A 14013-nucleotide genomic window follows, 5' to 3' on the forward strand; every position below is an offset into this window, starting at 1 on the left:
TTGTATTTATTTGTGAAATATTGTCTAGGCTCGTTTATTTATATTTGTAAAACACAATACATATTTGTTAGGCTACTCCACTGCATTTTCTTGCATTTACTTGAACATTGCTTTCTGTTTGTTTACGAGTCGATTTTTCCTTTGCAAAGCAGATCGAGTTTGTTTGTAAAATGCTGTATTTGTTTGTTTAACTATGGCACATAATACGCTCCATTAGGTTTTAGATTAGAGATGGACGATAAAATAGTTTACATTATAAACGATCAAGCAGAACGAGATCTGCTAATGTATACAGCTTTACGTGAGTGTATACGTGGATGAAGATAGATATATTAAACTTTTTATATCTGTAATATATATATAGTTTACATTTTGCAACGATATAAAAAAAATCAAGGCGAGATTTGCTAAATATTGTGTGTGTGTATAATTTCTATGAGTGCGGTTAAATCTTTATGTAGCACACTATATATATCCAACTTTAAATTTATCGCTGGGCTATAATACTGGTTATATTTTGAGACTATATAAAGAATCTGTAGGCTACAATAGATGCAAATAAATTACAGGGTTACATTTCTTTATCACAACGCCCACTTCTAAGCAAGATGCTTAACTGTTTAAAATGAATACTACAATACATATATAAATATAATACATGACATTGTACGTGTTTAGTATCCTGAAGATTCAGATTATTTTATTCAATGCCATGTCAGCATTCAAAGCTAATTTCATGGAAAAAATGAAATTACAAAAATACAAACATCATATAAATACAATAAAAACAAAACAAATATAAACAAGTCGTATTATACAATATTTTTTTAAAAATTAACATATGATAAAAAATCCAAAACCTTTTCAGGCATAATCTCATTAAATATCTCCTTCAATGAAGTAACTTCATAAAAGAGCATTCTGCTTGTGTCAAGTCCAGGACAATCTAATAAAATATGTTAAAATATGACAGATAAGGGAATTTTACAAAACATACATAAAGTTGGGTCTTCACCTTTAAGCAGAAAAGCATGGGTCAAACTTGTGTGACCCATATGGCATCTGGTGTAAGTACCCTGAAGAAGTTTTATCCAAAAACTTGGATAATGGAGATAATGGTCCTTTCAGAATTAAACATTAATGGCTTAATTGTGATACAGGGAAAAAAAATCTCTCTCCCATCTCAATATATGTGCAAGTTATATTTATTTTTGAAATGTAATTTATACAAAAATACAATCTCTTCCTTAACACAGACAGATTTATGGACAAAACAAACTTATAAATAAACATTTACAACAATTCTTAAACATTCTGTAAATGTTACAAATAAATTAACATCTCTCAAAATGTTGGTCCACTTCAGACCTGGTCCAGTATCAGTGTGACACATCCATTCTCTTTTTAAGGGAGAGATACTGCAAAGGAGCAGAGCAGATACATTTTCAGACTATATATATTAAAAATTAATGTTAAAAAAGATAAACTTTTCTCACTTTCTTTCTGCTACTGATGGCTTGCTGGATCCACAGCAGCTCCATGGCCAAAGTGCTCCGCTGCTGCTTCAGAGAGTCAGGAGTTTGTGCAGTGTCTTTCAAAACCAAATGCAAACTTGGTCCTGCCAAAAACAAAAACATAAAGTCCAGCTGTTTGTTTATATATATATATATATATATATATATATATATATATATATATATAATCTTTGTATTCTTTTTTTTTTGTGCCAAAGTCTCTTTTCATAGCACCTGTCTGAAATAAGCTGCTGTGGCAAACATTTGAATTCACAGCACTGCAAAGTGTAGTAGAATAATCCGCCAGGTTTTGTCCGACCACGTTCTCTTCTCTCTCGTCCACAGGTGTGGAAGTGTCTCTGCTGGCTGTTTCAGGAGCTTCGTCTCTCTCTGGTACCTGGATTTCAGACTGTGAGAGAGTTTTCTCACTGTCCTCATTTTTTATCATCTGTTCCCTCTCAGAGGCATCCTGACGGTTATGGCACTGAAACCTGGAGCGTTCATACTGGAGCAATAGGCTTTTCTATAGATTACATTATACACATTAAAATCTATTATTATGCAAAGTGAATATTGATACAAACTGACATACGTGAATCAATCAATTAATCAACAAATGAGAAACATTATCTGAAAATCTTAAATAAAAGTGATAATGAAACTTTAAAGCACAGCTTCTGTGACATATGTAGTTCTCTTACGAGAGTATCTCTCATACTGCGGAATATCTTACGCTTGTGGAAAAACCTCTTTTCCACGAGATATTGAAGCCAAAAATTATCCTTAATTTTGAATTAATGTAAAACGCTGTGCAGCAGCGTGCAGACATAGGCAAGACGGCTCGCGCGCCTATTGGCTGCCCTGCAGCAACAGCAGCAGCCTGTCGAGAGAGGCCCTGCGCGACGTGATACCCAATTTGGGGCGCTTCGCGCCCATTTCGTCACGTCCCGCCAGAATAGGCATGACCTTGGCCTATAAATAGGCTCGACAGGCTGATACAAACTGATTTTCATCTCTTCAGCGAAGCACTACTGCATCGCTGGATCGGGAGTGAGAAGCCGTGCCGTTGACAGAAAGTCTTCTGCGGGACGAGCCTTCGAGCCTAAAGCCGCTGGCCTTCAACTCGCCGCCTTCAGCCGCCGTACATGCTACGCTTTCCGGCGTATATATCTTTTATTGCTAGAGTGTGTGTTCGCCGCTGCGACTCACACTCTCACTGTTATCTCTCTCTCCTAAAAGAGCTGCGTCTTTTTAAAGATGCAAAGATCCTGCGGCTCGTGCCGAGCCACACTCAGCGACGGGGACCCTCACGTCATCTGCGTTTCCTGCCTGGGTGAGGATCATGCGGCTCTCGCTCTTGTCTACGGCGGATGCCCTCATTGTGAGCTATTGCCTATGGTGACTCTGAGGACTCGCCTGGCATCATTCTCAGAGCCTGCACTTCAGCCCGGTGTAGCGCCACAAAAAGCGCCGTGCTCAGCGCGGTCCCGAGCCTTCTCCTGCCCGCCAAAGCTCGCCGGTTCGCCCACCAGCTTCGCCGGCATCGCTCGAGTCGCTCACCGATGGACAACGGCCGCCGTCCTCCGCCGCTTCCGCCATTGAGATCGACGAAACAGTCGAGGCCTGTTCTATCCTGGCATCAGACAGTGAGGATTGGGCGAGCTCCGTGGACCTCCCCCCCCCCCCGCTGCCTGCGAGCCTTCTGGAAAACGGGCTGGCATTGAATCAGAGCTGATGCGTCTGCTCTCTCAAGCCGTCCATAACCTCGGCCTCGACTGGGAGGCGCCCGTGCAGCAAGCGCGCAACCGTCTGGACGGATGCTTCTTCAAAAAGGACCACGCGCCGTCACACTCTAGACCCACGCCTTTTCTTCCTGAGCTTCACGAAGAAGTCGCGAGGTCTTAGAACGCCCCCTTCTCGGCCAGGATAAGTACCTCTGTCTCTGCTGCATTCTCCACTGTGGACGGTGCGAAAGATAGAGGGTACCTTTCTCTTCCTCCAGTGGAAGCAACGGTAGCATCACATCTCTGCCCGCCCTCCTGCCGAGTGACGTCAGCCATGCACGGTCGCGCTTACACCGCCGCCGGACAAGCAGTGACAGCGCTGCACACAATGGCCATATTGCATATCTTCCAGGCCGACCTTCTCCGTAAAATGGACGAGGAAGGCGTGGAATCGATCAGCATCGCGGATTTAAGAAGCCCTACGGACCTGGCTCTACGCGCTGCTAAATCTGCTGCACAGGCGATGGGGCGGAACATGGCCTCTCTCACCGTGGCTGAGAGACACCTTTGGTTGACGCTGTCTGAGATGACGGATTCAGAACGCGCTGTGTTTGTCGACGCGCCCATTTCGTCAGCGGGCCTCTTTGGATCTGCCGTCAAAGATTTCGCGGACAGATACCAAGAGGTTCAAAAGACATCACAGGCGATGAAGCACTTCCTCCCGAAGCGCTCTAGTTCCGCAGCAGGTCGCTCGAAACAGCCGGCTGCCCGGAGCTCCCAGCCGCAGCCTACATCACCCGCCGCCGCCGCTTCTCAGCGCCGTCAGGCCCGAGAACAAAGACCGCGCTCTCGCTCTGCCGCACGCCGCCCCCCCTCAGCCGAGGATTGAGATCAAGCCCGAGGTCCCAAAGCCTTCCTAGCCATCCTAGGAAAGCGACGGTGTTCAGATCCCGCTGCGGCCGGATTTTCACCAAAACGATTCGCTCGTCCAGTTCCATGCAATGTGACTGTTCCAGTGTATTTAGCAGTCAACAAGCCGGTTCATTTGCCGCTTGCCTGCACACAAAAGCCGTTTTTACGGCTACCCAGATAAATCCAATAAAGAGTGTATCTTCTGGTGTTCCGGGCACGGCCGATGGTGTTATGAGTGTTGTAAGAATGCCCACGTCTCAGTGCCCATTCCCACACACAGAAACACCCCGCCTCAGTTCAGGGCTAGCACAAATAAAATCGACTCATGTCGATTGTGTGAAAAATGTAGTGAATGTGCCCACAAACACTACACGATGCGTGTCCCACGGTTTCTGTAAAAACGAAACCACCACACATTCAGTCAGCACAAGCCGACGGTGTTCTCAGTGCAGTGAGTGTGCCCGCTGTCCCGCGCCCACATTCCCTCACACACATGCTCAACCCTACGGGGTTTGTCCCGCTCGCTCTCTCTCCACAATCTGTTATAGAGAAACCGAGCACGACCAGGCTGCGCGCCGTGATCGGCGCGCCCCCCGCCTCGCAAGCTGTAAACACAGTGTTTATGTCTCAGCACACAGAAGCTCTGCGGCCGCCGCTATGCCGCGGCCAGAGCCCAGATTTCATTCTACCTCTAGCTATTCACGCAGATGCGTGGGCAAAGCTTCCTGGGGTATCAGAATGGGTGTTGAACACAAAAAAAAGAGGCTTTTCGCTACAGTTCGCTCGACGTCCCCATCGTTACACGGGGTGTGTCGAAACCACGGTAAACAACGAAGTATCTCATTTACTTCGATCCAAAATTGCGAAACTATTGAGCAAAGGGGCCATAGAACCTTTATCTCAGGCTCAGAGCGAAGGGGGGCTATACAGCAGATATTTTCTGGTACCGAAAAAACTTTTTTTCTGGTACCGTCTCAGACCCATTCTAGATCTGCGACAGCTGAACAGAGTGCTTGTGAAGCGCCAGTCCAGGATGCTGACAGCCAGGAAAATCCTTGCGCAAGTTCGCCAGGGAGACGAATGTCAATTTATGTCAATAGATCTGAAAGACGCCTATTTCCAAATACAAATAGCGTCATGTCACAGGCGATTTTTGAGATTCGCCTTCGAGGGCCAGAAATATCAATACACAGTATTGTACACAGCCTGTCCCTAGCGCCCCGTATATTTACGAAGTGCATGGACGCGGCTTTCGCACCCCTGAAACTTCAGGGCATGCAAGTTTTGAACTACTTGGACGATTGGCTGATTCTAGCTCGATCGAACTCAGAGCTCATAGAACACAGAACCACATTACTCGAGCGTCTCGAGAATATGGGTCTCAAGGTCAATTGGGCGAAGAGTTTGCTGTTTCCCAGCCAGAAAATTTATTTTCTGGGAACAGTGCTGGACTCGCTGTCTATGACAGCACGTCTGTCGCCGAAGCGCGGACTGGACATTCAACGCGCCGCGAAATCCTTCCGCCATGGCACTATAGTCCTGCTCAAAAGGTTTCAGAAAATGCTGGGCCTGATGGCATCAGCATCTTCAGTACTTCAGCTGGGCCTGTTTCGCATGCGCCCACTGCAGTGGTGGCTGAAAGCGCGAGTCCCGCCCCGGGCATGGACCTCTGGTCTGTTTCGCCTCAAGGTCAACATGGAATGCGTTTCGGCTCTGGAACCTTGGTAAATGGCCGACTGGTGTCAGGCGTGAGTCTGGGGACTCCACGGACGCCTCCACCTCGGGATGGGGAGCGCTGCTCGAGGGCAGACCGTTCTTTGGCAAGTGGTCAGAATGGGAAAGGCTTCTACACATAAACTGTCTAGAAATGCTGGCAGTCGACAACGCGCTACGGCGCTTTTGTTCCCAGATAAAAGGCCACCATGTGTTGGTCCGGTCGGACAACATGTCAGTGGTGGCATACATAAATCACCAGGGCGGCATCAGGTCCCGAAACCTTTACAGGCTGACGGAACACCTCCTGGTCTGGGCTCTGCACAACCTGCTTTCACTGAGGGCAGCGCATGTGCCTGGTCACCTGAATCTGGGACCAGACAGACTGTCCAGAAACAATGTCCTAGCAGGAGAATGGTCGCTGCACCCGCAGACGATCCAACTGCTGTGGGAGACATTCGGCAGAGCGCAGATGGACCTATTCGCGTCCCAAGAAAACGCTCACTGTCCGAACTATTTCTCCAAGAGCAGGGATGCGCTGACCCACATATGGCCCAGCTGCCCCCTCTATGCTTTTCCCCCCGTCTCGCTCCTGCCTCAAGTGCTGGAACGGATCAGGGAAAACAGATGCCCAGTGCTGCTTGTGGCTCCGCTTTGGACGAACCAGACTTGGTTCCCAGTCCTGATGCGGCTGACCAGCACTGCCCCGTGGCCTATACCGGTGAGGAGAGACCTCCTCTCTCAGGCAAAGGGCTCGATTTGGCATCCTCGCCCGGATCTGTGGTCCCTACATGCATGGGCCATCAACGGGTACCCGCTAATCTCCCGGAGGGAGTCTTAAACACGATCACGCAGGCTAGAGCCCCGTCTACTAGACGGCTCTATTCCTCAAAATGTACAGTGTTCTCTGCCTGGTGTCAAGCTCAGGGCTTTTCACCCGTAGACTGTGGGGTTACGCGAGTGCTCTCCTTCCTTCAGGAGGTGCTGGATAAGGGTAGAACCCCATCCACGCTCAAAGTATATGTGGCGGCCATAGTGGCGTTTGCAAAACCGACGTCTGGCCAGTCACTCGGGAAAAACGACCTGGTCGTGCGATTCCTCAGGGGAGCTCGCAGGCTGAATCCTCCCAGACCCCCTCAGTCCCTGTGTGGGACCTTTCTACGGTTTTGGAAGCCATGAAAGGTGCTCCATTCGAGCCAATCCATTTGTCAGACATGAAATATCTGTCTTTCAAAACGGTGTTTCTTATGGCTCTTGCTTCAGTGAAGCGCATAGGGGACTTACAAGCACTCTCAGTAAGCGCGCCATGTAATGAGTTTGGGCCTAATGACTCAAAAGTCATACTCAAACCAAAGCACGGGTACGTGCCCAAATCCCTCAAAACACTGTTCAGGGCCCAGGATATTTCCCTGTGAGCCCTCCCGGTGCATGATGAGGAGGAGGATGCGAGTCTCCTTTGCCCTGTCAGGGCACTGAGAGCTTATGTATCCCGCTCGTCTGTCTTCAGACAGACCGAGCAGCACTTTGTTTTGTTCGGCGGACGCTCCAAGTGACTGGCCGCATCAAAACAGAGCCTATCCAGATGGATAGTCGATGCCATAGCGCTGGCTTACACTTCTAAGGACCTGCAGTGTCCTTTGGGTGTCAGAGCGCACTCCACGAGAGGAGTGGCCTCGTCGTGGGCGTGGTCTAGTGGGATTTCCTTGCAGGATATCTGTATGGCGGCAGGCTGGGCCTCGACGTCTACATTTATAAGGTTTTATAACCTAGAGGTTCCCGCCTTGCAGGCCAAGCTGCTGTCGGTCTAGAATTCAGTACTATCTGCCCCGCTGCGCCGGCGCAGAATGCTGAGTTTTGCTTGTGCATCGCTCACTGATCGATAGAACAGCTCCATGGGTGTTGAATAACCCGTACATATACCCAGTTCAGGCTGAACACGTTCACCCTGTCTGCGTGAAACACTGTTAACATAACTAGCTCCTGTGGGATGCTATTTCATGGGGAATGATGCTTGTAGCCTCTCTTCTCCGACTCTCTGTGAGTCTACGGTGATTATGCACTATATGAGCCCCGGGCTACTGCCCTTGGGACTTTGGTGTCGGATCCCAGAACGCGCTACACGGTGCTCTCTCCCTATCTGCCGTGCGCACGCTACACGGTTTGAACCATGGTTTGAACATTCACACAGCCTTTCGAAAACGATACATTTCCCGGCACATGTTATTAAAAAGGATGACAATCCCGGTAAAAAGGGACAGGTGGCAATTATTTTTGTATACAGCAATTAATTTGTATACAATTATTATTTTTGTATACAGGGATTTTTTTTTTTAAATGTCGCAGAAGCACTTTGGACTACATGAACTGCCTACCTCTTTGCACTTCAATAAAAAAAAAAGACTGTGGTATTTGGCATATTTGTTTTTGCATTAGTTTTTGTTGGGCTATTTTTCCTGTAAAGATATCGAGATATATATCGTATATCGAGATATAGCAAAATATATCGAGATATATTTTTTGCTCCATATCGCCCAGCCCTAGGCCAAGGCCACGCCTACTCTGGCGGGACGTGACGAAACGGGCGCGAAGCGCCCCCATTGGGTATCACGTCGCGCAGGGCCTCTCTCGATAGGCTGCTGCTGTTGCCGCAGGGCAGCCAATAGGCGCGCGAGCTGTCTTGCCTATGGCCGTTTCTCAATATGCGTTCTTGTCTGTACTTGTGTTCTTGTGGACTTGTGAAACGTCATCAGTCGCTGCCCAAGTACTGTCCCAATTCAAAGTTCACATCTAGCCAAGTCCAGTTCAAATCCCCGGATGTGTTCTTGATCCGCCCCGTTTACCGAGGATGCATCGAGAGGTGACTTGTGCGGACTTGAGACAGCCAGGTATCCCAGAATGCATCTCGCACCAACCAGCAAGCGTCAATAGCAGAGGAGAAAACCCGCGTAATATCAAAATACTACTGTTATTGTGTCATGAAATGTAATTTTAAGAGTGTTTCAGGCGAGAATGTAGTTGTTTAAAGCTCAAATCTGTGGTTTATTTATAAAGATAGCGCCTATTTGAAAAATGTATCTGACGCTTTCGGAGTTGTGAGATCCAGGTGATCACCGGGTGTTCAACGCCCATCAACCCCGACTGGAACAGCTTTGCCTCGGCTAGTGCGTCTGACGTGTGCCGCTGGCTCTGGTGTCTCTAAACATGACGGATATTCGTCGTGTCGATCTTTGGTCTCACACTCATTAATCTATATTTGTTCCATGGCAAATCGTTTTGGCTGAGGGCAAAGTGAAGTTTCATAACTTTATATATTTAGGCTATTTAACTTTGTAGCCTAATTGTTTGCTTAATTTCTCATTGTAAGTTAGCTTCTTATACCTTTATACTGGATATTATTGATCAGTAAAAATTACATTTAACAAAAAGAGACAGGGTTGTTTTTTTATTTTATATACTTTAAAATAGATATATATTTTTATATTTATTTTAACATTCTCTTCACTATATGTAAAATCAAAATGACACAACCCTGTCTCTCTTTGACAAATGGCAATACAAATCAAGAATGTTTCATATTTTTAAAATAAAATAAAAAAGAAGCAGGGTTGTGTTTTAATATTTCATGTTGTTATAAATATGCAGTGAAGATAATTAATGTACACGTTGCCTGAACCACAATTGTGTGGCCATTTAGGCTAATATGTTTAAGTTTTTTTTTTTTTTTTTTTTTTATGAAAAGAGGCAGTGGTGTTTTCTAAAATATTTCGTTTTATTGTTGACGAAAAGAGGCAGAGTTGTAGCATATTTCGTTTGATTCCTAAAATATACAATTTCGTATGCTATTTCATCACTCAATTCACTTCTGAGAACATTGGATGCGAGAAATCAACTGTGAAGATTTCAGATATTGGCATTTTTACGAAAATGTATGGCGAGTCGTAAATGTTTGAGTTCTGTATGAGGGTATTGCGCAATACCCGCAAGAACACATCGTCTCAAACTGTCAGCAGCGTTCTGTGTGCTCGTCACCTTGCAAGTTCATTCTTCCAAGAACAACTAGCAAGAGCGTTCTCCCCAAGAACAAAAGTCCGTTCTTTGCATTCTTGGTTTTGAGAAACACCCTATGTCTGCACGCTGCCGCACAGCGTTTTACATTGATTCAAAATTAAGGATAATTTTTGGCTTCAATATCTCGTGGAAAAAAGAGGTTTTCCCCTTAGCCTAAGATATTACGCAGTACTCGTTTCCTATCAAGAGAGAACCGAGGTTACGTTACTAACCGAGTACGTTTTTAAACAGCACTAGACAGTATGAGAAATAAATAATGACATAGAACCTCACAGTGTCAGTAAAGTGAGGTTTGGGAATGATGTTTCCTCTCCACTGCAGGTGATCCAAACCTCCATCAATCTCTCGCACGATGTCCTCAAACTGAGTCTGAACCAAACTCAGACCTTGCCTCATCACATAACCACGACACTGAGCCTGGAGAACACAATACACAATGGTAGCTTTACGTTCCTGATATTGGGACTAAACTGAGAACAACTAAACCTCTGCACATGTTTCTTTATAAAAGCACAAGATAGAGAAACTTCTGTTGTTAAAAACTTAATTTAAAGACATGTAATATATTCAAAGGCAAATTTTATTTGTTATCTCATACGGTTTTTAAAATGTTTTGAAAAGCACAGACAAGGTCCTCACATACACACAAAAAAAGATCTGCCGCAAAAATTAAGATAAACAAATTAATATGAAATAACGACTGTAGTGTAAACAGAAATGAACTTGCCTGGTTACTCATCAGACAGACGTTTATACAAATAATTTATAAAATACATGCACATCAACTTTAGAAACTGAATCAAAATAATAATAATAATACCTGAAATTGAGATAATATCTCAATCAATGTATGTTCGTTCATAGCGCCGCTGTTTGGACCATAATCCGTAAGGTTTGAACCGAACGGCTGATTGTGCATTTCTTCCCCGACAGACACAGCGAGGATCAGACAGGATTTCAGCTCATGACCGCCACCCGCTGTTTGGAAGAGGTTTTGGTAATGGGGTCATTCCTGGTATGCAGAGCTTTCATGTCCCCTTGACCCCAACATGTACAGTAGAAGAAGAAGAAGAAGAAGAAGTTTTATTTATATAGCGCCTTTCCAAAGCTCAAGGTCGCTTTACATGGTACCTTTATAATACATTTAACACTGACGCACAACTTTACAATCACAAAGGGCACATATAATCACATTTAGGCGAAGTACATGTTAAACAGATATGTTTTTAACTGTGTCTTGAAAGCAGTCACTGATGAGATATTTCGAAGTGAAAGGGGCAGTGAATTCCATAATGTTGGCGCATTAACACTGAATGACCTTCCACCTACTGTAGATAATCGAAAACGAGGGATGGACAGTAAACCAAGTTCAGTTGATCTGAGAGAGCGTGCAGGACGGTAGGTGAAAAGTAGATCAGACAAATATGGGGGTGCAAGACCGTTTAATGCCTTATATGTTAAAAGCAATACCTTAAAGTGGATACGTGATGAAACAGGTAACCAGTGAAGGTCATGAAGCACCGGAGTAATGTGAGCAGAACGCCTGGTGGAGGTGAGAACTCTTGCTGCGGAGTTTTGGACGTACTGCAATCTTGCAATAAGTTTTTTGGGAAGGCCAAGAAATAAAGCATTGCAATAATCCAGACGTGATGTGATTGATGCATGAATTAAGAGTTCGGCGTCAGCTAAAGTGAGAGATGGTCTTAGACGAGCAATATTTCGAAGATGAAAGAAAGAGTTTTTAACAATGGAAGAAATATGAGAGCCAAAAGACAGAGTTGAGTCAAATAAGACACCGAGGTTGCGAGTCAGTGATGAAGGCTTTATATGGAAACCATCAATATAGAAGGACTGGTCCATCCTTTTGACTGAAACTGGAGAACCAATCACTAATATCTCAGTTTTATCATCATTTAATTTGAGGAAGTTAAGGGACATCCAATGTTTTTTGTCCCTGATGCATGCAGTGAGTGAGTCAGGCAGGGATGGTCTATCTGGTGCTGGTGGTGAGGTAAATTTGGATGTCATCTGCATAGCAATGGAATTGTAGTCCATGCCTGCGTATGATGCTACCAAGTGGGTGTATGTAGATGATAAACAAGAGTGGACCAAGAACCGAACCTTGAGGAACGCCCCGTGTAAGTAAATTGGTGGCAGAATTATGACCTTGTATGGTGATATAATACATTCTGTCAGTGATATAGGAAATAAGCCAGGAAAGAGCGGAACCAGTGATACCAATATCAGAAAGCCGAGAAATAAGCAATTCATGGCAGACTGTGTCAAAAGCGGCGCTTAGATCAAGGAGCATCAAGATGTTTATTAACCCTGAATCCATCGATGAGAGAATGTCGTTAACCACACGCAGAAGAGCAGTTTCAGTGCTGTGAGATGGGCGAAAACCCGACTGAAAAGGTTCAAAAAGACCATTCATATCCAAATAAGAGCGTAATTGAGAAGCAACAACCTTTTCAAGGATTTTGCTTAAGAATGTTAGGTTTGATATCGGTCTGTAATTGTCCATGTTTAGGTGATCAAGGCCAGGTTTTTTAAGAATGGGAGTCACTGCAGCAGTTTTTAATTCCGCTGGGACAATGGCACGGGCTAAACTACAGTTTATCATGTGAGTTATGAATGGTGCGACCTCGAGGACGCACTTCTTAAGTAGAACAGTAGGTGTAGGATCGAGCCGGCAGGATGTAGAATTTGACTTCACAATTAGGTCACTTATGGCAACAGGAGTAGTCAGAGTAAAAGTAGAGAGAGGGTTTGACAAGTGGGCTGGTCCAGTTATCATTAAGTTTGAGTCGCTTGTATGCTTGTTTTTGGTGATGGAAGAAGTGATAGACATCAATTTGTCTGAAAAGAATTTAGAGAATAGTACCCATAGATAGACAGTACCGGTCAAAAGTTTGGATACATTACTGTTTTTAATGTTTTGAAAGAAGTATTTTATGCTCATCAACCTTGCATTTATTTGATGCAAAAATACTGAAGGAAACATTAATATTGTGAAATATTATTGCAATTTAATATAACGGTTTCTATTTTAATATACTTTAAAAATACTTTATTTATGTGAAGTAAATCTGAATTTTCATCAGCCATCACTCCAGTCTTCAGTGTCACTTGATCCTTCAGAAATCATTCTAATATGCTGATTTGATAGGCCACTCAGTCATTATCAATTTTGGAAACAGCTGTGCTGCATAATATTATTTTGGAACCTGTGATGCTTTTTTCGGGATTAATTTATGAATAAAAAGTTGAAAAAATAACAGCATTTATTCAAAATAGAAATCTGTTCTAATGATATAAATCTTTACTATCACTTTTTATCAATTGAACTCATCCTTGCTGAATAGAAGTATTAATTTCTTTAAAAAAGAAAGAAAAAATTACACACCCCAAACTTTTTAACGGTAATGGATTCTTAAAAAAAATCTATTTTAAATAAATCCTGAAAAGAGTATCACAGGTTATAAAAAAAATATTAAGCAGCACTGTTTCCAACAATGATAATAATTCTGAAGGATCATGTGACACCGAAGACTGGAGTAATGATGCTGAAAATTCAGCTTTACCATCACAGGAATAAATTATGTTTTATATATATAAGTAGAAAACCACTATTTTAAATTGTAATACTATTTCAAAATATTTTTTTTTTTCTGTATTTTTGATCAAATAAATGCAGGCTTGATGAGCAATAGAGACGGAGTAGCCTAATGTTAAAAATAGTAATGCTTCCAGAATTTGACTGGTACTGTATACATTTTAATATATTGTATAAAATATTGAGCCCCCAATTTAAATGTTTTTCTTTAGCACAATATAATGATAATATAGGTGAATTTTAAAAAAAACTTTGGTCTTAGCAAATGTTGTCATATTGTCACATTTAATGCTTCTATACTTCTAACATGAAAAACTAGCAAATTATTTTGCCCTTTCTCTATAATCAAAATGCTTTACACAATACTGCATCTCTTGTGTTTGATCTTAATTAATCAAACTGCTTACACTACCTACTACTTGATTACCCATATTAGCAATAGTAAGTCACAACAAGTCAAAGTGAG

At 43.6% G+C, this 14013-nt stretch overlaps 1 protein-coding gene across 1 annotated transcript; it reads right to left on the bottom strand.

Moving 5' to 3' along the window:
• Positions 1–673: 673 nt before the first annotated feature.
• Positions 674–10900, bottom strand: iqcc (IQ motif containing C). The gene is made up of 5 exons (XM_077236676.1): positions 10752–10900; positions 10205–10348; positions 1749–2037; positions 1497–1618; positions 674–1418 (listed from the first exon to the last, which is right to left on the bottom strand). Exons 1-5 carry the CDS (start codon positions 10848–10850, stop codon positions 1380–1382), a joined length of 693 nt encoding a protein of 230 aa, XP_077092791.1. The 5' UTR covers positions 10851–10900; the 3' UTR covers positions 674–1379.
• Between the last annotated feature and the right edge of the window lie 3113 nt (positions 10901–14013).

The sequence above is a fragment of the Siphateles boraxobius genome, unplaced genomic scaffold (assembly GCF_051911475.1).
Source record: "Siphateles boraxobius isolate OS27281-9 unplaced genomic scaffold, OSU_SipBor_1 20, whole genome shotgun sequence".
NCBI classification, from domain to species: domain Eukaryota; kingdom Metazoa; phylum Chordata; class Actinopteri; order Cypriniformes; family Leuciscidae; genus Siphateles; species Siphateles boraxobius.

Excerpts from the sequence above, each read along its gene's own strand:
- iqcc (XM_077236676.1), bottom strand. The coding sequence starts at position 10,850 with ATGCACAATCAGCCGTTCGGTTCAAACCTTACGGATTATGGTCCAAAC. Across the intron at positions 10,349-10,751 it reads AGATATTATCTCAATTTCAG|GCTCAGTGTCGTGGTTATGT; the intron begins GTATTATTATTA and ends TGTGTTCTCCAG. Across the intron at positions 1,419-1,496 it reads CCATCAGTAGCAGAAAGAAA|TATCTCTCCCTTAAAAAGAG; the intron begins GTGAGAAAAGTT and ends GCTCCTTTGCAG.